At 40.7% G+C, this 23,426-nt stretch overlaps 1 protein-coding gene across 2 annotated transcripts in view; it reads right to left on the reverse strand.

Annotated features, from left to right (window-relative positions):
• The window catches only part of PXYLP1 (2-phosphoxylose phosphatase 1), a 53,684-nt gene that overhangs the window by 24,522 nt on the left and 5,736 nt on the right, over positions 1-23,426 (reverse strand). The window contains exons 1-2 of one of the 2 annotated variants that reach the window (XM_035334714.1): positions 15,357-15,511; positions 12,661-12,792 (exon numbers count right to left, since the gene is read on the reverse strand). In XM_035334714.1, coding sequence (XP_035190605.1) covers positions 12,661-12,739 — 79 coding nt within the window. In that variant the 5' untranslated portion in view covers positions 12,740-12,792; positions 15,357-15,511. Of the gene's footprint in view, positions 1-12,660; positions 12,793-15,356; positions 15,512-23,426 lie in introns of those variants that run through there. The other variant, XM_035334715.1, reaches the window with a different exon arrangement.

Consider the following 23,426-nt stretch of genomic DNA (forward strand, 5'->3'; position numbering starts at 1 on the left):
ACCCGGGGCAGTCGGACCTGACAGAGGGGGAACAAGTGTGAGCTGGAAAGGGTTTTTTTAATGCGAGCATTTCTAAGAAAGCCTTATTCATACAAGCTTGTGAGGAGAAACAAAAACCTTAAAGGTCTCCCACCATGCATAAGCTCAAACATAGGGTAAGCTAAATTTCAGCTGAACAAAATGGAAATCTACACACGTGCCCCAGTACGAGCTTTCACAACTCAGCCTCGTCTCTCTTCCCTCTAACAGTACTACCACGCATTACAGGCTACAGCTTGTATCTCTACTAATCAATATTTATGTAATTTCTCTGCATGCAATGGAACTGAAAACTTATTTTTCAGTCTAATTCCAGATGAGTTTTCAGCCTCCTTGGTTTTCAGATCCCTCAAGTTTTCCACTGGAGGTGCAAATCTCCATATGGACAATTTATAACTACTGTAAATTGGCTGCTTCCTTAGCTGCTTTTCAGACTTGCTCAGAAATAGTTCAAATTACCTGTTTCTTTCCAGGAATGGGTCAAAGCCTACTCATCTATTTTCTGGATCACAGGTTAGGAACTTCCTTAATGCTTTTCCTCGTCTCTGGACAACTGCCAAAAACCAGCCTTCTGCCCATGGAGCCTTCATCAGGCAGACACTGACTCTGGGCCTTACTCCTCCTAAGACTCAGTGAAAAAGGCCAGAGTGCCTTGTCCACGTATTCATGATCAAAACCAAACAGCTACACACAACCAGCACGCGTGGCAGCTTTACCAGCCTGTAACAACTCGCACCAGTATTGTTGATAAAACATTTCTTACTTCTGCCCACATTAGCTGCATGTTTTGCTGATTTTTCACACAGGGTCCCTATCTGACTTGCACAAAGAAAATAAATATGCTAAGAAAATCAATCTTGCACCAAAACAAAACATGGCAGACCTACTTGTGTTATGTTTTTGAGGCCAAATTCAATCAGACATTAAATTTCACAATGGGCGCTTGCGTTTTTATTCAGTCCAGATGGGGTTCTGAAAAGAGCTTTACAGTTTCAGTTCCCCCCACCCCAATTTGTTTTTCAATTGACAATTCAGGAGGGCATATGGCATTGCTTAAACAGCATCCAGGATTTTCAGCTTGACAGCAGTAACGCAGCCCTGCTGACTGCTAGCTTAGCTCTAGCCTTTTCAAATTCCAGAGACAACAGTCATTTTCCACTTCTCCTACCCAAGTGAAAACCTACCCCATATATTTTATTTTCCTACTACGCTGAAACACTGAAGTTTTTAACATGGAAAAGATTTATATTTCCATCAATTACATGCCCTCTTTTCTTGTATGTGTGTGTGTGTATATATATATATATACACGCATAATGAAGCTTCTCCTTGCAAACTTTTCACTAATTACCTCACTGCTTGGCTTCCCAGTCCAATTGAAGAAGAGTGGGAGGAGGTTCCTGCCAAACATCTAGACAAGCTAGACAGATTTCCTGCCCTTTAAACATTTCACTCAAGTCAGATACTGCTCACACTCCAGGTTATTTAGCGACAAGATAAAAAAAAGCCCCACCACTGCTTATGATTAAACTGTTCTGCTAGTCCCCAGCACACCAGGGGCTGGTTCAGGACACACACGAGAAGCGTTGCATAAACACGATGCTAAAATGAAGTCATTCCTACCAAGACATCTGCATAGCTGCCGTGTCTCACCAGGCTGAGATCACTCGATCAAATCCGTGTCCTGAAGACGACTGGTTTAAGCAAACAAAGGCTAAAGAGGTTTTATGGAGTGAAAGCACGGCTTTATAAATACAGCGGATGCAGCCATTATTACTTATCTAAAAGGATTCATGAGCACACAATAAGATATTAAAGCTCTGTCCTGCTTCTGTCTACAGAAATCAGCAACTGGTAAATTAACTAATCTAGTTGAATTATCCTGGAACAGATTTCCAAAACAGCTTCTATCAGCTGTATTCAGAGATTGTTATCAGCTGTTCCCATTTCCATACCATTGTCTCAAAATAAAGGTCAACATGAAAAGGTAGCTCCAGGACACAGAACACCGAACACTGCTGCCATAATTCGCCTGTGGGTGGTGACCTTTATTTTAAGTTAAAGACACTCGTTTCTTTTTCTCCTGTATATTTAATGGATCTGACAAAAACTGGAGCAGGAAGCTGTGCAGCACTGATTACATAATGACTGAAAAAAAAAAAAAGATGCTTGGCAGATTTTGCATGAGAACTGAGCACAGAGGCCAACTGCACAAAGTATTCAGCACAGCAAAAGAAAATATGTATTTTCTCAAGAATGTGGACTGCGAATCCTCTGTCTTTACCGTTCTTTTCACCTACAGCAGCTGAAAATTACACAAAATACGGCCCATACAGAAGAGTTCATGTCAGTTCAGCAGCTGCTGCTGTTGTCTTACCTGCAGTACATCACTAATGCTTTACCATTATGGCAGGGTCTCTCTGCTATTGAAACATGCATACCACCCTCTGGCTTATTCTCTAAGGAAATTTGCTAACTCTTGCTACTAAGCTCACATTCTTCGAATGGATAAGAACTGGAAGTGTGCTGTATTGCTCTCTATCATCCTAGATAAAATATTTTTCCCCTCCCTTTGAAGACCAACCGATAGGAGCAGAGTAATTTAGAGCTTCAAAAGCAGGTGGCTGCCTCTTTCCCTTAGCACCCCCCTTAAATGCCATCCCCAAAACTCAGAATGATTTATTGATCAGATTTTATTAAAGCACATACTAGAACATCTAGATACTGAAACAGAAAAGCAAAAATATGTAGGTAGAACAAACAAATAGAAATAAAAGGACTTGGAAGCACAGCTTTGCCTGCCCACTACACCCTTACAAGCATTGTTCCCTCAGTTCCAGACAGCACATCAGCAGCTTTTGTGGCTGCAATGAGTTCTGTACATCAGCTCACCAGGCCAAGCATTTTGTCACCTCCCACCAGAGCTGCTTGCTGCAGTTCTCAGCAGCATCTCCATTTCTTCACACCTGCGGCAGTTACAGTAATCTCCCTTTCTCCCAGAGGACTACCACCCACAAGTCAAGATAAAACAGAAAGCCTATGGTTCAGCCACAGCCTTTGCAAAGGCTCAGGATGCGAACTGTTTAATATGTTAATGTCATCAGTCAAACACAATCCACAGACATCTGGTGCTTCCCTACATCGGTGTCCTTCAAAGACACAAAGCCTTACAAATTCAAATCAATATTTTAACTACCGCATTAAATTAGCACCTTTCTGTTTCACATCTAATCCCAACTGTTTTCTGTCCACGAACCGACCTGCTCGAGGAAGTGATCTCAACACCATATGCCACTGCAGATCCACGCCAAGCCAGCTCGCTTGTTTGTCCAGAGCGCTGCCACAGACTGGCTAGCAGGAAACCCCACCACAGCGTATTTAACGCAGTAGTGCCTGATAGATTTTTGCGTTGGGGAAACTTGTAATGAGAGACGCAGCCATTAGTCTTAGAAACACAGAACAGCTCCCTCTGGAACAGAATTATCGATGTCTGTAGCTGTAAACCAGGTTGGAGGAAGCTGGTGAGTCATATTTCTTGTCTTCATCCAGTATTAATGTGCACAGTTGGTAACCCAAATTACACCACGGACCTAGGGCTTCCATCTCTTTTAATCCAACCATCTCCCAGAAATCATAAAGGGAGATCATTTATATTTTCCAAGATTTCATATTTCTCTGCAGCAAGTCCACAAAAGCCTCAGCCTTGCAAACACCCCACCTCATTAGCAAGCAAACCGCAATGCCATTCAGTATGGGTAAGCACTGCTCTTCTCCCAGTGAGCTTCAAAAACTTACAGGGGAAGTAACTTTGGGAACAGAAATTACATGCTTTTCAAAAATCTTCATGGTCAAATGACGAGACACTTTGGATCAAAAAAGCCACTCTATCATCCAAAAATGAAAGCCCAGCAAAAACAAAGATGAAAGGCCAAAACCACCAGCAGATAAATTGCAAGAGGAAAATTAAGAGGACTAAGAAGAAACATGAACAACTATCTGAAGAACATCAAGTGTATCTCAAAGGGCAGTGAGCAGTTACTGTATGAGGAATCTGCCCACAATTAATAGATAGCATTTTAACAAAAGCTCTGATAAAAGCAAGTAAGAGGGCTAATGCTAGTGCAACTGATTTGATTGTGAACTCCCAGAAAACTGATCTCACATCATAGTGGTCAGCAGAAATTAACAGAGGGCTTGTACTAAAACAAAGCAGCATGACAAGGCTGTCATTACCTTAAGTGTAACGTCATAGCTTAAGACACTCAGGTTTTGCTTTGATCACATCATCTTTGTAAAACATGATGAAAACAAATGTACAAAGGAAGGCAGAATACAGCAAGGGAACGAACAGCTGACAAACTGTACCTGGAAAAGAAAAAGCCTTCAGGGATGAGAATCACTTTCCGTTGCCTAGCCAGCAGAACAGAAGAGCTCACCAGGGATGGAAGAAGAGTGGCACAACCAGGTGCCGGCAATCTCTGTCGTTCCCAGCTTGCCCATAGGCGAGCAAAGACCAAAGCTGCACAACGCGCATCTCCCAGGCAGCCTGGAGCAGGCAGCGGCGTGGGGGTTGCACCCATGCAGCTGCCACCACAACACGGAAATCCAAAATGTTGAAAATACCAAGGCAGAGCTAGAATCCAAACTCTGCATGGAGGGGGACGTATTCTCATGAGAAGTAAGGGCTTATATAAAGCAGATTGCACCTACTTGAACTAAACCTGAAACACCAAACCAAATGTAAAGAATTTAACAGCTGCAAATAGGAACAAAACTATCCCGCACTATTTATCAGTACGGCCCCACAACTCAGAATCAAAGACCATAAAGAACGAAGAGCAGAGACGTGCACTGCGAGTGTTTCCTTCAGTTGATCAGGGTAATGCTCCTGAAGTTATAAACTACAAAGAAACGAGGTATCTGTGCAAAAAAAAAAAAAAAAAATCTGATCTACTGCTACTAATATTTTAGGTTGTAAGGGACCTCTGCAGGTCAACTGGTTCACTCAAAGTAGGGCTAAATGAAATCTGGCTGCTCAGGGCATTGCCCAGTCAAGTTCAGCTACAAACTGCTCAAAAAAGTTACTCGGTGGGCTAAAACCACCTGGCACTGGGAACGACAGTAGAGAGAAGTCCCTAAGGCCTGGTTATGACTGAGCAACCTGTTAAAGAAAGAAGTTCCAATTTCTTCACTGTCCCACATGTTAGTTCAAATTAGTCTTCAAACTGATAAATTAAAATACAAATTGCCCTCATCGGAAAAAATATAAAGGCAGTTACAAACTACTGGCCTGTAGATAAAAGTTAAAAAAAAAATAGCATAAGAACAAGAAATTCGCCCCATGTATATAAAAAATAAAAAAGAACAGCCAGCACTTCTTAAAGCACTGCAGAAAGCCTGAGCTACTTATTCTGTGTACTCTATCTCAGACTGTCTGCAGCGGCAGTGATGCCATTACAGCCCCTTGCAGTGATTCCCAAAACCCCTACCGAATTCAGAACAGACTAACACGACGCATAAAGCTCACAGAACTGTAAAACAATTACATACCCAAAGAGGTATGGCAAAGAAAACTGCGAGTCACCTGTGCAGTTGTCCTCTCCCTGCTTTCCCAAAAGTCCACTACACCTCCACACAGAAGCGTACATGGGAGGTAGCTGTGCGGAGGGCTGCTTCAACATTTGGCCTATGACTTCAGCAGCAACAGAGCTTGCAGCATTTACATTGGCACAACACTGATTTAAAAAAAAAAAAAAGGAGCCCCGTTCACTAAAGAACAAACCTATTCCCCTCCTGTTATTAATGTTCATTTTCCCTCGTTGTTTTACCATTCGTGTGAAATTCAAACAATTGAACACAGGAACATATTTTTGAGACTGTCCTAAAATTTCCTTACTTACATAGTAAAAATAAAAAAATAAAAAATTGCAATGTTTAATAATTATTAAAATATTTAATTTCACAAATTTCAACGCTTTTAAACTTTCTTGCAGATATTGGAACTATGATTCAAGTTGCATTTTGAGAAAAAAGATGCTAGATGGTTTTATTATTTTCCAGACTTAATTCTTTCCCTGTAGGATTTAACCCATTACTGTAGCAAGGATTTGCAGAAGTCTAACTATTGACTTGCAGTTAGCTCTTGTGAAGTATTGGGCTTTATTTTCAGGAGCCTTCAACCATACGCTTTAATGGCTCATATTAATCTGTGTAAATACAGCTCAACCAACCGTCATGGATGGAGCCAAAACATACATTTAACTAAGATTTATGAAGGTCCGTAGCCTGCCAAGTAACTTCTACTGGTCCAATCCCATCTGAAGCAACTTAACCTCACCTATACTTAAAGCAGATATTTTTAAATGATTTCTCTGGTTTTGTGGGAGAAAATAAGACTGTCCCATAGTATCATTCTGATGTACATTGTGTCTCATCCCCCTTCAAGTGAGAACTACTGCAAAATGCACTCTGATTCCTGAACAACACATTACGGAACTTTTTAAGAATCACCAAAAAAGCAGCTACACTTCATTTAAATCTCCAGTTACAACATGAAAACTAGCTTTAACAAAAAAAAAAAAAAAAAAAAAGGCTTTATGAGTAGTTTTCTTCATTCACTACTGAAATGTACACAGCCATGAATATATTATTTGTGAGTTGTTTCTCTCTTTAATCTTAAGTATAAATTAGTACTTTTTAAAAAAAACACGATCCTTATTAGCGGAAGATCTGTCACCCATCTGAGCTTGAAGGCAAAGTTCAGGAAGGGAGACACTGGTCTCCTTTTAATTCAGTATGCTGGCAGCACATGACAAAAACAAGCTGTCTGCTTCAAGACTTCCAAAGTTGCAACTTTTTAATATGGTTCATTGTAATAAATAAGAAGAATGTGTCACTTTATTTTCTTACATTGAACATGTTATGTACGTAAAATAGGTCCAAACTGCAACACAGCTCCAGCTTCCTGAGCTGAAGAAGCACATCCTTCTTTGCCAGTGGAAAGGCTCGACAGGGGCAGTACGCCCCTCAGTTTCCAAATCTGTTCCCACCTGCAAGTCCCTGCTGGGTCCCCCTTTCTCAGCCCATCAGAATACCCACAGCACCACAGCTTCCCTGTGGCAGGAGCTGGAGAGAGCACAGGAAAGGATGCTGAGCTAAGCTCCAACTGCTTCCACCTGACTCTTGCACAGATCTATCTGGCCACAAAGCAGGGACGCACACAGCAGCAGTCACGCCAGAAGGGTTGGGATTGTTAAAGTGAACAGGCTTCCAAAAGGGGCTGTGCACAGCAATCATCTCCTACAGGCAACAGCCTGATGGGACTGCATATGGTGCTCTCACTGGTCCTCAGAAAATATGAGCTGCCTGTAGCACTCAGGCCAATAAAAAAAAAAAAACACTACCTTTCCTGGTGGAGAATCCTGTCTTCTGTTTCATATAACTCATATATACAATCAAAATCTCCAGTGCAAAACCAGGCAACAGAAAGTACAGTGAAATAAAGTTTATTGGAAAAAAAGTCACATCCAGGTGGGCTGACAACTCCAACACTCAAGCCTAGACCATCATGGCAGATCAAGCCCTTAAAAGAACAAGGCTCCCCATGCTTTATCTAAGAGCTAACCAGGTTAGCTGCTGACATTTTAGAACGCCGTGGCAAATACCGAAATTCTTTTATATGAAAAGACAGGCCTGAGACTGACCAAAGGATCATGGTACTGAGGGAAAAAAGCTTCAGGTAAGTAGAGAATCCACATATGCAGGACCTGCCTGAGAGCCAGAGCCTTAACAATTCCACAAGTGCCTGAAGCAGGCTCAAAGGGAAGTCTATAATTTATGGCCACCACAAGGGTAAAGAGCTAGCAGAAAGAGATGTTTTCCCAATGTAGTTTTAGTCCTTTCATACTGACTACTTTTCTTTAAATACATTTGCTTTATTAAAAATATATATTTACAAGCATTTGACTAAAAAATAAAAACCCATAGTAATTGTCAAGTCAACTTTAGAGAGATCACATACTGCATTGTGACAGCCAACTTTTAAATTTCTTTTTAGTTTGGTTTATTCAAGGTAATTTCAAATATATGTAACTCATTGAAATATCCTGTAGAGACCCACCTTCAGGCTTCTGCAGTCACTCACAGATGTTTTAATTTACTGTAAGGTTTGTGCAAGCCCAGTAATTGGGTCCTTATGTACTACACCAATCTTAAGGAGTGAAAAAAGAAAGATAATCTCCTGTTTCTGTGCTGATCTGAGCTCTAACCAACATAATTGATGTTGACAGGCTCCTAATGTATGCCTTTCCCCCATGAGGCTGCATGACCACAGCCTGACATAACCCTGACATCAAACTCGACTCTAGCTGAGCTGCCATCCTGTTTCGGTACTGTAGGAACTCCCCCAGCCGCTGCATTCACAGTCTCTTTGCACTGCTTTTGTCATTTTACCAAGCACAAAGTAGGAATGAAGACTTAAATCACTGCAAACTTCTCTTCTAGAAAAAAAAAAAAAAAAAAAGCACAAAGCATCACACAAAGCATCACAACTGGCATTCACTCTGTATGGAAATAAAATACCCAGTGCTGGTCACCGTAATTACAACCACAATTTAGAGAGACAAAAAGAACAGTCCGCTATCTAGGACAGGTCATTTCTCCATTCTGCAGTTTTTCTGACAAGGCAAACCAGGTAAGTTTAGTTGTACCACCAGGACATTAGGAGAGCAATATTCCAGCTCCCGATGGACGGCATTCGATCCAGCGAGCCAATCCAGCATATGTTTGACAAACGTGAGCTGCCTGCTCCACAAAGCTGGTACCACACCACGGGTACCACCCTATCCCAGACACAAAGCAGAAGACAGCTTCTGCTCTGGTAAGAGTGGGCACTGACAACTGGCTCGTGTCAATCCACTGCAACTACTGCAGGGGCAAAACACCGACAGCACTCAGAGCTGGTGGCTACTCTCAAAACAGATTTGGGGGAAACTTTCTCAGTGGTCTACCCTGTAAGTTAAGCACTGGCAGAGAGTATGCTCTAACTGCACAGAGCACCAGCCGTGGGAAAACCACAGGAAAGGAGATTAGTTTAGACCAGAACTCAGAAACCACTGTAGAAAAGAAAGGGTCTAAGAACAAACATCAAAACAGGAAACAAAGTGACCTGGGTCTGCCCCAGCCTACCAGTACTGAAGACTCTGATGCCCAGTATCAGTTGATTTCCCTGCTGTTTGTCTTCCTTCTGTATAAACTTCAGACTTGACAACTGCTAGCCCTGAAACAACTGCCTTGGGACTTGCTCTTACAAGGACGGATGAACTTGCATTAGGACTCCTGACACATATGACAACCATCTTCTCCACTTCATCATGGCTGCAGAAATCGCTGCTTATGAAGCAGCTCCAGACCTTCCACCACACGGTCTATTAAAGTAAACCAGCATCAATTTCCGCCTGACCTGAAGTACTGGGCTGCCAAGTGCCGCAAGCAATGCCTGAACCCTTTCAGCTCAAGCGGACAGTAATCTTGTCAGCCATCCCCGTGTGCTCTGTTTGTGACACTCGAGTGGGAACCTATGGAAAACCCTCTGAATTTGGGCCTTCACTGCTTGCTTCACTACAGAATCAGCCACAAATCACAGGTCTGGCTTCAAATCACTTCAGTTCTAGATATAGACAAGAAGGAAAAGGTATCACGCATGTACAGGAACTAAGCTCTGCCCCATAGCAGAAGGTTAAAAAAAAAAAGGAAGATATGTCCCACTTCTGCAATCATGCATTTATGTTACTGTTTCACTTTTCTAAACAAAGTTAGGACTTGGAGGAAGAAACGCTTTCAACATTCACTGCTTAGAAGAGCAGTAACATATTTTAAGATGACCGGCCCTCTTCCTCAAAGCTGTGCACTGCTTGCTAACAGAGAATCACAATCTCACAACAGCCTAGAACATTAGTTCCCACACCAAATGCTTCAGGAGACAGCTCCCATCATCCATGGGTGGGGCATTTTCCAAAGTCTAAATGTATTAACTCTCATTTTGATATTATATGCATATGAAAATATGTATATAATGAAAATGACATGTATATTACATATACATATTACATACACGTATCATAGCTATTCTATGATGATTTATTTTCTGTCCATGATCTGACTCAAGTTACAAAGCAACATAACCAAAATTTGCATCAGGAAGCTTGCAGGGGATCAGAATTTGGAAACTAAATTCTACAGTCTGATGAAAAAGAAAATAAGCATATTGCTTTCAGAAAAAAAAAACAACAAAAAAAAAACTTTATACATGAAACAAGACTACATTACTACCACACTGTGTAACAGTGAGAATCAACAAATCTCTGAAGTTTGTGTTATCTTAGGGTAACAGATTCAGTGCAAGGGAGGATGTTCAATAGGAAGGACCTCGCAATAGCTAAAAAGAAGAAAAATAGTAAATACAGATGTACTGTGCAGTGACACAACAAACAGTTTGAATTTAAAGCAGCAGTAAGTTTTCTTAATGTTCTGAAATTTCTCAGGTAGGGATTACTGCTTGGTTGAGTCAGCACATGGGTTTTGTTCTAGTACTTGGATCACTTTTATCAAAGCATCAGTTTTACATCTTGGTTTCAGTCATACTCACTTCTCCTGTAAGACAGAACTGAAACTCTGCTTCCATTGACAATGTAATACAAGTATTTCCTTAAATATTTGCATGTCTGTTTCATCAAAAGCTCATGTTCAGAATCAAGGATCTCCTTAGTTTAATACTAAACCACTTAGGAATAATAAATTAGAGGAGTATAAAAATTTACAGCTATAATTTATTTGAAAGCAGATCACGATGAACTCGCAGAATCTGAACAATTTTGTTGGTTGTTGTAATAGAAGAGAATTTAGCCTTGGCTTTGGAGATGGCCTTTGTGACAAGTTTAAATTAACCTCTCCACAAGCTGAGGTTGGCAGGAGTTAAAATATTAGGCTACTTAAGCTACCTGGTCCCTGCTAGCCTGCACTGCAGCTCTCATTCTGTAAAAATTTCTATATGCATTTTGGTATTGGCCCTAAGCTTCACAATAGCTGCTTGCTGTAGCTTAAGTGCTTTTAAAGCACTCCTCAAACTTCTTTAGCTGGAATCCCTCTTGCACAAATGTTATCTACAAATTAATTGGAAAATTAACTTGCTCTTTTGATAAAAAGTAATTCACTCTCCTATATACCTACCTTCTCTAAATAAAGCTCATTTTTGTGTAAAAAACAGTTTCATACTTCAGCTGAGGTTCCTCCAAGACCTTCACCCTACACACAGTTCTTATACAAGCATACAATAAACAGGCTTTAACCATAAAGAGACTAAACTGATTTGAGCAAAACAAGCTACACTGAGACCCAAAGGCATGTACTCACAGGAGGCTGAAAAAGCCATTTGGAGCCATAGGTTTCTGTATTACTTCCAAATGTGTTTAAAGACAAAAAAGATACTAACAAAATCAAAGTTTTTTGTTATTGTTTTGTTCCTTTTTTTTTTTTAATAGTAAGAAAAAGAAACCGTTCAATATACACAGAAGAAATGAAATCCAAAGTAATCTTGATTTTTTTTTTTTTTTTAGCCACAAGCCAGGAAATTACTCACTCTATGCAAACTGAAGAAAATACATACATCTATATATAGATCGGTAGAAGGATCACAGAGCTTTACAATATTCTTACATTAAAATCATATAATTAAACCATAAAATGGTCTGTGTTAGAAAGGACATTAAAATCATTTCTTTCCAACCCCCTGCCCTGGGCAGGGACACCTCCCACCAGCCCAGGCTGCCCAAAGCCCCATCCAGCCTGGCCTTGGGCACTGCCATGGATGGAGCAACTGGGGACAGGGCCTCACCACCCTCTGAGGGAAGAATTTCCTCCCAACATCTAATGTAAACCTACCCTCTTTAGGTTTAAAGCCATTCCCCCTTGTCCTATCACTACACTCCCTGACACAAAGGCCCTCCCCAGCTCTCCTGCAGGTACGGGAAGGCCGCTGTAAGGTCTCCCCAGAGCCTTCTCTCCTCCAGGCCAAACAACCCCAACTCCTTCAGCATGTCTCAAGGAGAGGTGCCCCAGCCCTTCGATCAGTATATGACCACCCTCTGGATTGAACTATGATTAGTTGATGCGAAGCAGACCATGATTTATCTTTTTTTAAATAAACCTATAGATGAGCCAATTCAACTGTTGAGTTTCCTAATGCGAGGGCATTAAATAAGGAGAAGTTCCAACCTCTTTCACAGCAGTTTTCTCAATCCTGTCTAGGCTGATGCAATGCAAAATACAAATTGCAGCAGGTTTTACCCAAATCTGTTTGGTTTTATTTCACAGAAGGACTAAAACACTTTCAATTACTTAATTGCACTACAGACCTAAGACTTTCTGAAATAGCCTGATTTGAAGATTCTAGATTGTATGGATCCCTACATGGCACACAAAACTGTTTTAATTCTTACATTTGCTTTCCTATTTTGCAAACAAGTATTTAAATACACAACGAGTGCTTAAATGACATGTAAGCATGGCTACTTTTTAAAACATATCCATAGAGAGATGCAGACAAGACAAGAAGGACACACTTACAGAACTGCAGACTGAGGCTCAAAAAGGCTAGTAAGGCTGCCAAAGCCAGCAAGAACAGAAAACGGTTTCGGAAAAGCATTATTATTCGTTCTGCTTTCTCTTCATGGTTTCATCTTCGTGTGTCAACAATTTCTGCAAACAACAAACAACAAAACATTGGCAAATACATCTCAGATGTGGGAGTATCAGCTCAATCAAAGCAAATTCAAATATCATTTAGACAGAGTCAAGTTACTTCTTAAAGGCAAACACATGAGCCCATTCAAACTGTGAACAACAGTATCAAGAAGTTGTCGTGACCCAGTTATGAGATTACATTTCCACAATGCAGAACTTTCAATAAAAGAACTCTGCCTTTTCCCATCAAATTATTTTCTCTTGCTAACACAGGGTTAATGCTCATATCAGAACATTGGCAACAATTAACAGAAGCCTCTTACCACTAAACAACAAGATTCACAACAAGAACATTTCTAATTTAAATTTTGTTAAATTATCCCAAGGGAAAATAAAACATACAAAAAACATAACACATTAAAAAGTTACATCCCCTCTCCCTTTTAAATATAGGTAAAAATAGTTTCTCTAACTGGCAGCCCTTTTACAGAGTTCACAGTTCTTATTTAATAGACTAAAAATTAAGAAAAAACTGCCAGTAGCACTATGCAGAGAATAGAGAAGTATATCGATTTAGGAATAACACCTTCAATAATTCTGGAATATTTGTAAATAGCTGTTTTGATGAAGATCAGGATAATATATTTCATATCAATAGATATTTATTCAAACTTCAAAACTTAACTAACTTGTTGCAAATGTTAAGCAAACACACAAAAATAAAACAGCCTCTCCTGAAAATACCCGAATATGTAAAGTGCACAGAATTTGCTGAGGTGCTCTACTTTGACATACACCCATTTTCCATTGGAAAATGGTCCCAGATAAGGAATAGGGGGGGTGTTGGGCTTCTCCCCTTCCTCTTTTTCTTAAGGGGAGGAAAAGTAAAAAAGAGATGAGATGCTCTTATGTGTAAAAGATGCCTTTTCCTAAAAATGACAGCATGTTGATGAGATCTGAGATTCTCTGATGCTTTGAATCGAGTTGTTTATGACAGCACATCCAAATATGTTGACAGAAAATAACTTTTTCTGCCACTGATGTTTCTTCTTGCCCCAGAATTTGTTGATGAAAATCAGCAGAAGCTTCTCTTGCTTCTTTCCTGCTTTTGAGAACGCACACATGAGATTAATGCATCTCTCTTTATCAAAACCCTTCTGTGCTTGAAAAACTACCCGGATGGAGTTTTGAGACTGTCATTGGACTTGGCTTTATCAGTGCTCAGAGACTGAGATCAAGATCTTGGTACAATCACAGTATCAAAATTCCAGTACTTTATTCCAAAGCTTTTTCTCATTAGTATTTGAAAATATCTCATGAATCACTGAATTTATTGTTTTATCTATTGTGGTTAGTCCTGAGAAGAATTATTGACCTATGTATTGAGCCAAAGCAGTATCTTAGTATTAAGCAATTATTATGACCTTAGCATTAAGCAATGGGACCCAGGGCGTAAGCAGTGATCTTTCAGAAATGAAAGAAGTGGGACTAGTGGTGAAATGTTACATACATGTACATTTTGCTGGATTGAGGTCTCTCTGTCTCTTTTTACTTGGAGAACTATCTTCACAGCTTTTGGAAACTGGAAAAACTGAAAGAACTGGAGGTTCTGAGAAGTAAGAAACCAGATCTATTACAGTATTTTTCCAAAATGCCTAGAGCGCCATAATTGGCATGTGCAAGCCGTAATAAAAGAAAAAAAAAGTCAAAAAAGAGACAGAAGGAATGACTTTAACAGTGTCAGTTTCACTAAATCATAGCTCATCTGGGAACATCTCAGGGAAAGGCATGCTGAATCTAAACTAACTAAGCCACTGAAACTAAACAAAGCTCTGAAGGGTGGAAGGTATAAGGGGTGGTGAATACAAAACTAGGAGAGAATGAAGCAGTTAAACCAAACAGATGGAAGAACAGATGGGGAACCACGGGAAAAAGCAAAATTAGACTTAGACAGGAGGAGAAGGTAAAACATTAAAAAGCTCCCACGAACAAGGGCTCTTGTGCACAGTCCATGCGCAGGAGCACAGTCACTGCACAAACTGAAGTTCCATAAAAGAGGAAGATCACAAAACAGGAGGAAAAGGAGTAACACCTCAAACTGCCAAAATAGTTTAAATGTTTAATTAGTCTTCAACCTAGCTGCAAGATCAGAAGTTTCAAAACATTTAGTTTTAAATGCAATAGTTAAGACATTATTAGCAAGGTAGAAAGATTTTCCCTTTATATATATATTTGGCCTGCTAAGTTAGAAGATGCTGTGTTACAATTCATTAGGAAAAGGAACAGTTGCTGTTGAGTGACTGTTAAATAAGAGCCTGTCAATACAACTTGTCATCAGCTGTCACTTGATATCAAACTGCCAGGAATCAGGTATGTAAGACTGAGACCTGAAGCCTCCGCTCCTCAGTGCTGGCACCCAAGGAGCTCCCAGGTAAAACAGGACAGCAAATGCTAAGTGAAGACAGCACAGCAGGCATTGCACCCGCTGATGGGAGCATTTGGAAGCATATCGTAAGAGGGGAGCTAAGATTAAAAAACAAATAAAGCCTGAATGGGAGAAAAAAAAGAGCCAACCTTACCTCCCCATAAAACCTCTTTTCTGCGCAGACTGATCACAAAACAAGCCACACAGCAGAACACATTTTGGGTCTTCACAGAATATACCACCACATAACCAGAGGCTTGTGTGCTGCAGAGCATCTGCTGCTAACATGACATTTGGAAAACATTGATCTATTTACTCTGCACACAGGCCAGAGTGCAGGTCGTGCCCTAGTCTCGCCATGTCCCCTTGTAAGCTCTCAGTACCCACAGGTCAGTTTTATCAACATCTGACAGCTCCGCGTTCCTGCTGCCAGGTGCGGGCCGTGGCTCTTTTCGGCAGAGCTAAGCAAGCAGCTGCTGCTTTCAGGGGTGACCGCACCACGCTGCTGCAGCTGGCAGAGTTCAGCCCCTGGAGGACCACCCTGGCAGTCGCCTCTGCAGCGTGCCAGGAAAGCGCTGATTTGTGTTCACCTCTGGTGAGGATCTTTTGCTCAAGAGAGAATGCAGGTCTGGATAAAGAAGTGCTACAGAGCCCAGAGCTTATTTAGACAATGCTAATTGTAAGCATGACATACATAAGCAGCCTACATATTCTGGAGAACAGTTGTTCAGAAAACACCCTATAACTAAATGCAGATAATTGCTACTTCTGAGGCCCCTTTTGCAGTAAACCTACCTACCTGCACTACTTTTTTTGCTTTTCAACTTATTCCAAAAGTCTCAACTTAGCACAACATGCCAGAATGACTCACAGCATTTAGAGCACCCTCAACCCTTACCTGCTTTCACAAGACTATGCCAAACCTGTTCTAATGTAGGGCTCTAGCTTCTGCATGCTCGAGCAGGGGCAAAAACAGCCTTACAATTAAAGGCCAGGCCTCGACCAAGCCGCAGCTCCCCAGCCAAGCAGCTGCTGTACCCATCCCACCTAGCTTGGCACTGGCACCTCCTTGGCTGCAACATAGACTTTTTTTTTTTTTCTGCAGGGTTAATTAGCCAAGCTCTCTCTTTTGATTATTTTTGGTCAGGCTCTGAAAATACTTACAGGATTAGTGCTTTCAAAGCTCATGTGAAGTCCATCGTGACACTAAACCACTACTCCTGAACTCCTGTACCAATTTACTGATACTGTTATGTCCTCTAAATTATCTGTATCCATCTAGAATGCAAACCTACTACATGGCATGAAGTGCAAGCACATTATTACACTGAATCACCATGACAGCTTAAAAAATTGATTTGATTAAAATAGCATGTCTCCATAAATAATCAATAGCACTCTTCAAAGTCTGCTTCAATAGAATCACTTTATTTATGTGATATGGCACATCAAAATGACACACCACTGAAATACAAGCAAGCAGAAGTGGTCACAATGAAACAGCAAAGAGACATGATGCTATCTTCCTCTTCTGAAGTCACTAAGTCTGAACCTAGCTATACACTGAAGACAGATCCGATTGTATTTTGTTGTGCACTTATACAGCCTACCAGGGAGAGCAAAAAGCCTACAGACATTATAAAGTTGATTTGGAGTAACATTCATAGATAGCTTCAGAAAAATTCATGAATGAACACAGGGACCCACTTAATAGCGTGATGTCTCTATACTGCAGAAGACAACAATCAACTTGAGAGTTTTTTATTGTAATTGTTTTTAATGCATCTTTTATCTTTCTTCTACATCTGCAGTTTATTTTCCAACACAAGCCCTGTTTTGAAGGAATCTGAAATGAAGGTGACAGCTCTGGATGCAATTATAATGAAGACTCCTGCCTTTACTTTCACGTTAATGAGTGATGTTCCATCAATTATTCCCCAGTCATTTGGCAGCTGACTACCAGGCAGTATATTTGTCATCTACTAATTGCCTGAACATTGGACTTCTGGCTCATTCAGACAGCTGAAGAACTTCGTGCTCTTAAATAAAAAGCTGCAAAAAATATCTGTGTAAGCAAGCAGCACAAGCCAAACCTTTTCTTTGGTGATTCAAAGGACTATTTTCTGTTGCTTTTGGTTTTGCGTTTTGTCCTGTGGGAATAAAAACAGTGGCTGGTATCTTGTGGTTATGACCAAATCCACCACTGCTACAAATATCTAGGAAAAGCAATAGAGGAGAGAAGGAACAGAACACTCAGCAGAACCAGTGCTGAGGTCAGCACAACCTGCTTAGCTTTTCGTGCTTGTAATGGTCACAATGAGGAAACCCTCACAAAATCCCTGCAGTTGGCTGTAACTTCAGCAATTTAAACTGGACTTACTATTCCTGCACCACTGACACTACATTTTGCATAGCATCATGTAGGAACAGAGCTAGCACCTGCAATTTTGTTAATCATAATTCTTCATTTCCTACCAGGAAAAAAAAACAACAACAAAACAAGTATTCAATTCTTTAAAAGCATTTATGAGAAATCGGTCACATCATTTGTCATCATTAATAAAATTAAGTAAAATCTGCTTGGTAATGTTACTCATGTTAGCCCTCCTCATGACTTAAGCTGGAAGTAAGCAACCGCAGAAAACACAGAACGTGCCTGAGAGCACAAACAGGTCAGCAGCCTGTTGAGCCCCCTAATAGAAAATAAAAGATAAGGAAAGACAGGATAAAAGCAACAGATACCACTCCAAACCAGAAAGGACTGTATTGAACCAGCTACATTTTAATATGTACACAGTAATTGTTACCTACAAAATGTTTTCAAAATTTTATTTTTGAGTTGCTTAGCATTTTAGTTAGTGTTTCAGCTACTCAGGTTTAACCTTTTCTGGTATTTAGGACATTAAAATATCTACATCTAACGTTCTCTTTTCTCCTATTCCAAGTGTCTTCCTTATCAATTCAGTTCTGAAATCCTCATGCTGACCTATCTGGTCGTGAGACGTTCAAAAGCTATTGAAAATGGCACAGCAGTACTGCCCAGTCTGTCAGAGCAGCCAACACAAGCTCTCACTTCATTAAAGCAAAAGGATCAAACAGAGCTCTTACTCTAATGTGTTTTGTCCGTCTATAGAGAACTCATTATTTTCACTGTGTAGTAAATCGATGTAAGTTTCAAAGCCTTCCCTTTGCTGCGGAGACCCGAGATACAGGTGGTCCACTGAAAAACTCCATCACCACAAGCATCTTAAAGCTCAGCTGGAAGAGATTTAGAACTAACAGAGCAGTAGCAAGCAGCTGAAAACGAGATGCAGGTGGTAGAAGGTCAGCCCAAGGAGTTGAGATTTCAAATCTCCAAAATCTGAGGTGTGGTAAACTACTTCCACTGCTCAGCTCCAAAGGTTGGAAGACTGAAGAGGGCTGGGACTGCCAGAATAACATTTGATGAGGCTGAAAATACCGCTTTGAAGGCTTCTCTCTCAGTTGTTCAATTGGCATTAACGAGTTAGAGGGAAAACTTGAGGGGTGAGGGAAAGGGAGAAGAATTATGCTTTTCTGAGGGGAAGAAATCACTTTAACTGGTTGACGAGAGATATAGTCATCTTCGTGCACAAATGTGTTTAGAAAAATAATGATTTGGCTACTGTGTGAGGTTTTTTTAGCATTAAAAAAGTGGGGAAGGAGAGAAGAAAGGATGGAACAACAAGTAATTTAGAGACAATCCATCACCACCATAAAGAAATATCCGAGGAAACCCCAGGCTGTCTCAAGTCAAAAAGAAACTGTAGGCTAATGAAGCAATATTTTAAGATGGAGACACTGTGCTCCATACAGTCCTACATGAACGTGATGTTTGTCTGCCTAAAGTCACCCCAAAGCCGCTCCTCGGAACCTTCTCCCTCAGGGTTTTCAGTTTCAGGGTAAACCCGCTGGTAAAGCCGGGGCTGAGAACAAAGTTATTCACCACAATGGCTGGAGGCTCCATTCCCTTCAGTTGGGGCTGGAAGATAGAAACAGGGCTGGGGAGTGGGATGCAGGGTGAAGAAGTGGGAAGAAAATAGAACAGATTTCTTTCTTAAAATAAAAGAATTATTATTTCTTTGGCTGATTTCCTACACTGCAAATTATTCCCCTTCAAAATAACCCCCACTTAGCCAGTAACTCTGAAAACTGAATGTTCAGGTTGAACCAGTATCAACTTCAAATACCAAGTTGTTTTTTTGTTGTTGTTGTTTTGTTTGTGTTTTAATAGAATACTCAGGTTATATTAAAGCTGGACTGGGGGGAAAAAAAAGACCCTGTAATAGGGCTGGCTAAAAACGAAAGAGACATAAAACTAACTTCTGTTGTAAGTTTCAGAAAGTTCACCAGACATAGTGTCACAATATCCCAACTAGTGATGGAGCAACACACGAGACATCAACCTGTAGGAAGCCAGGTTTCGGCAGTTCTGGTTCCCACAATTGTACTTACCATGAAGTATCTTAATATTTTTAAGGAACCACAGAACCACATAAACATAACATCGCTGGAACAGTGCCAGCCTGAAGGACAGTTTGTTAGACAGAAAAGCACGTTCCAAAAAGCTGTTTATGTCAAAAAAAAAAAAAAAAAGGCCAGAAAGTCACAGAGACTTCAAAGACACCCTATATGACGCTGGATTTTATAATCCAGAAGAGTTGCTTTGCATTCAAAGTGACGAAGGGACCACTGCTCATACTGAAATCTGATTACACCTTGAAGATGATCCCCTGCTCTCAAAACAAAAGGTCCACTGGATTTTCACATCTTAGCTTTTAAAGCTCAAGGTACACAAGCAGGTAACAAAGAACATTGTATATAGCAGCTTCTCCAAACCCTTCTCAAAACTTTCAGACTGGAGGAGGACCGTCATACAGTTTTCTGCTGCAAATTCTGGGAATGCAGTTTTCAGGTTACAGCCCGAGTACATCCTTGAAAGGGTGGTGTCCAGCCTTTCAGGTCTGTCATACTCAAATCACCAGTGTGAGTTGCCTACAGGTGCAAGCAGAACAAGTTTTCCATACAGCTTAACTTTGCATTTAATTTCTTATGGTCCAAGTCCTTTAGAATTCATTTCTTTTATTTAAACTTGAACCTCCAAGTTTATGAAAATTTTAAAACTGAACATAAACACAGCCACAGAGAGACATCTACATTCAAGTTCTGTTTAGCACATGAATGTTGCAGCTAACGTAATGCTCTAAGAGAACAACTATCTTTTATGGGTTTCCCAGCATTGGAAGTTGACTTATTTTGCAGACAGGGATCTCCTTGTTTGTGGAGGCTTAGACTTCTATCAGCTTTCTGATGAAATCATGCCCACGTTTTCTTGAACATAGTTTAACTGAAAAATGTGTGGGAGCTGTTAAAGAGCACAAAAAGATCATTAAGTGTTTTATTCTTTCATCTTTTTCACACCGCCACAGAACAGTTTAGATGTATCAATTTACCTCCCCTGTACTCTGACCACTACCCATCTTCCAAGGGATCATTTCTACAAGTAAGTGCCTCTGACAATCCAAACAAGGCATTTTTGAAGAAATGCAATCTGCTTGACTTGTAAATACACTCCTATTCAGCAATGCTTCAGAATTGCACCTTAAGAGACTTGAACACTGAAACAGTGTTTTGTAAGACCTAACACAATCATTTCTGACATGCGGTCATTAAAGAGTATCAGCACTGCAATTAGTTCTGCGTAATCACTAGCACTATTACTACAAGAAAACAAGTAAACACGAGCTAACAAAGATGAAGGGAAGCAGAGTGCCAAAATATCTTTTCCTTTTCCGATATCTCTGCTTTCCTAAAATGCTCAGTAAATATATCAAAGAAGTCCTGAAGAGCTGCAATTGAGATGTCATCTGTACATGTTATTCCCTTAAAATATACATATATATATATATATTTTAGTTAGTCTCCTTTCCCGGTTTCCAGACCATTTCCCCTTGTAACAACCCAACACAGAGACAGCTCGCTGCCTTCGTGCCCTGGCCCTAGCAGCATACTGACAGCAGAGGCTTATCCTCCTACCAGCTTCGCTACTCGCTCTATAAAGAACATCACTTGCTCCCATCAGCCGTGACACAGAGATGACGTGCACATGCCTGGAGGAACTTATTAGTCTAAATTAGCTCTGGCAGTAAACAAATGAGAAAAACAGGATTGCACGTAGGGTGCATTACACATTCCCTAAGTGTTTCTGTCTGTAGGCTCCTTTATGTCTCCTTCCTTTGTGCCAGATTTAGACATCCGCATAGATCAGAGGATGAAGCAATGGTCACCATCAAAATCCATGCTTGCCAGCTCATTTATTTTCCCATTATTCATTAGTACTTTTAGTTACTCGTGCTAGTCCCTGATGCTCAGCCCTACCACCTCCCTCCAGGGCGCTGAGAGCCAGCAGGATTTCACTGTCAAGCTCTGCACGAAGGGGAGCAGGCAGGTAGCGGGGACGCAGCACCCCCGGGAGCTCCCGCGCTCCGGTCCTTCAGCAGAGATGCACACACTGGGATAATGACCAAGCACTGACTTCTCCAGTGATCACCGTCTGCCCCTCCACAGCTGTCATGCTGATCGCGTTTTTCATCAGGTGTGCAGAAGCGTGCCTCGGCTTTCACTTGGTGCCACGCAGGTCTTCCCATCAGTGCTGTCTGCCAGAGGCCCTCATTCTGTCATGCACCACTGCAGCCCAGCTCCGCTCCCTTGCATCTGGTCCCTTTCACGACGCCTGGACTGCTAGGTATTTCCAAGTCCCACCCGACTGCTGACTTTTTCACCCTCGCTAGTTGGCTCTGGGAGACCTCAAGTCTGTCAGTATGTGTATATTCAGAAGACCACCTACCATGGTTCACACATACAACGCAGCCCTGTACCAAAGGCATATATAATACTTCCTGCACAATATTTCTCTTTTTTTGGTTATTTGCCAACACAAAAATGGAGGTGCAAAACTTGGAAACAGATCCCAAGAGATTACTTAAGTAAAAATTCTTTGCTGACCACAAGAGTTTAAGGCAGTCCTTATGTCACTGTTTGTGAGCACTAAGCATGATCCAAGCTTTAAATAGTGACAGGTGCTATGATGCCACACAACGTATCTGTGTTACCTTGCTGGGCTTCTTTCTACACCAGTCCACTACCAAGGCAGACACCAAAACACAGGGATGAAAACCTGCTGGAGAAGATTGCTACTGTTTTTATTTCTGCTTCACAGTTTACAAAGATAAGGCTAAAGCCAAACATGCCCTCATTACAGCCCTTGTTATAATTAAGATGCAATGCTGTGTTTTTGTTTTTAAAGTGGTAATGGCTGTATTATCAATTTCTGCTAACATGAGAAAAAAAATCATAGTCCCTTAGGCTTTAACACCTCTGCGCTTGAATAGGGAAAAAAAAAAAAAAAAAAAAAAAACTGAACTAAATAGGACATATCTGTTAGCTTGTTATAAATATGAACACAAAATAAGGATTTGCTGTACTCCTATCAGGTAAAATAAAGAACAAAGCCTGCCCAATAACAGGAAGAAGCATCACAGAAAGCTATTAATGACATACACTTCCATAGCAAATACAAACATTCAGAAAACAAATGGTTTTCTCTCCATCTATACTGAGGAACTGCACACCAGTAAAAAAATTCACATTCTCCAAGTCACAGTAGTCTTCCTTTGACCACTGCTTTGAGGACAGGCTTTATAAAGAAACATATTTGTAGCAGACTCTCTGCTATAGATAAAGGATTTTCAGAACATATTCTTTGCATCAAACCATAAGGAGAAAAGATCGTTCTCCTATTAATGGCATTAAAACAAACACATGCTGCTGCCATCTGCATTTCTTTTCCAAACACTTCAGAGAACCAAGATTTCTCTTGCATTCTGTTCCCAAACCCTCTTTCCCTCCGCTTATCAGGACTATCCATTGTTATGCTGTGCCAGCTACAAACCTGTCCAAATGATTAATAATAATAAAAAACAACCAAACAAAAACCAGACAACAACAACAACACACCAAGCCCCCAGTTCTCAGGAATCTACACATTTTTGATTGCCGAAATGATGGAAGAGAAATATGACTTATTTCAACGGGAAAAACCACCCCTATCTTCCACACCGCTCAGAAGGCAGCAGATAAGGTGAAGATGGATATGATTTTGCATTTACGGTGCAAATTTTAAGCTACATTTTGAACATGATATATA

This window comes from Oxyura jamaicensis, chromosome 9, assembly GCF_011077185.1.
Source record: "Oxyura jamaicensis isolate SHBP4307 breed ruddy duck chromosome 9, BPBGC_Ojam_1.0, whole genome shotgun sequence".
NCBI classification, from domain to species: Eukaryota; Metazoa; Chordata; class Aves; order Anseriformes; family Anatidae; genus Oxyura; species Oxyura jamaicensis.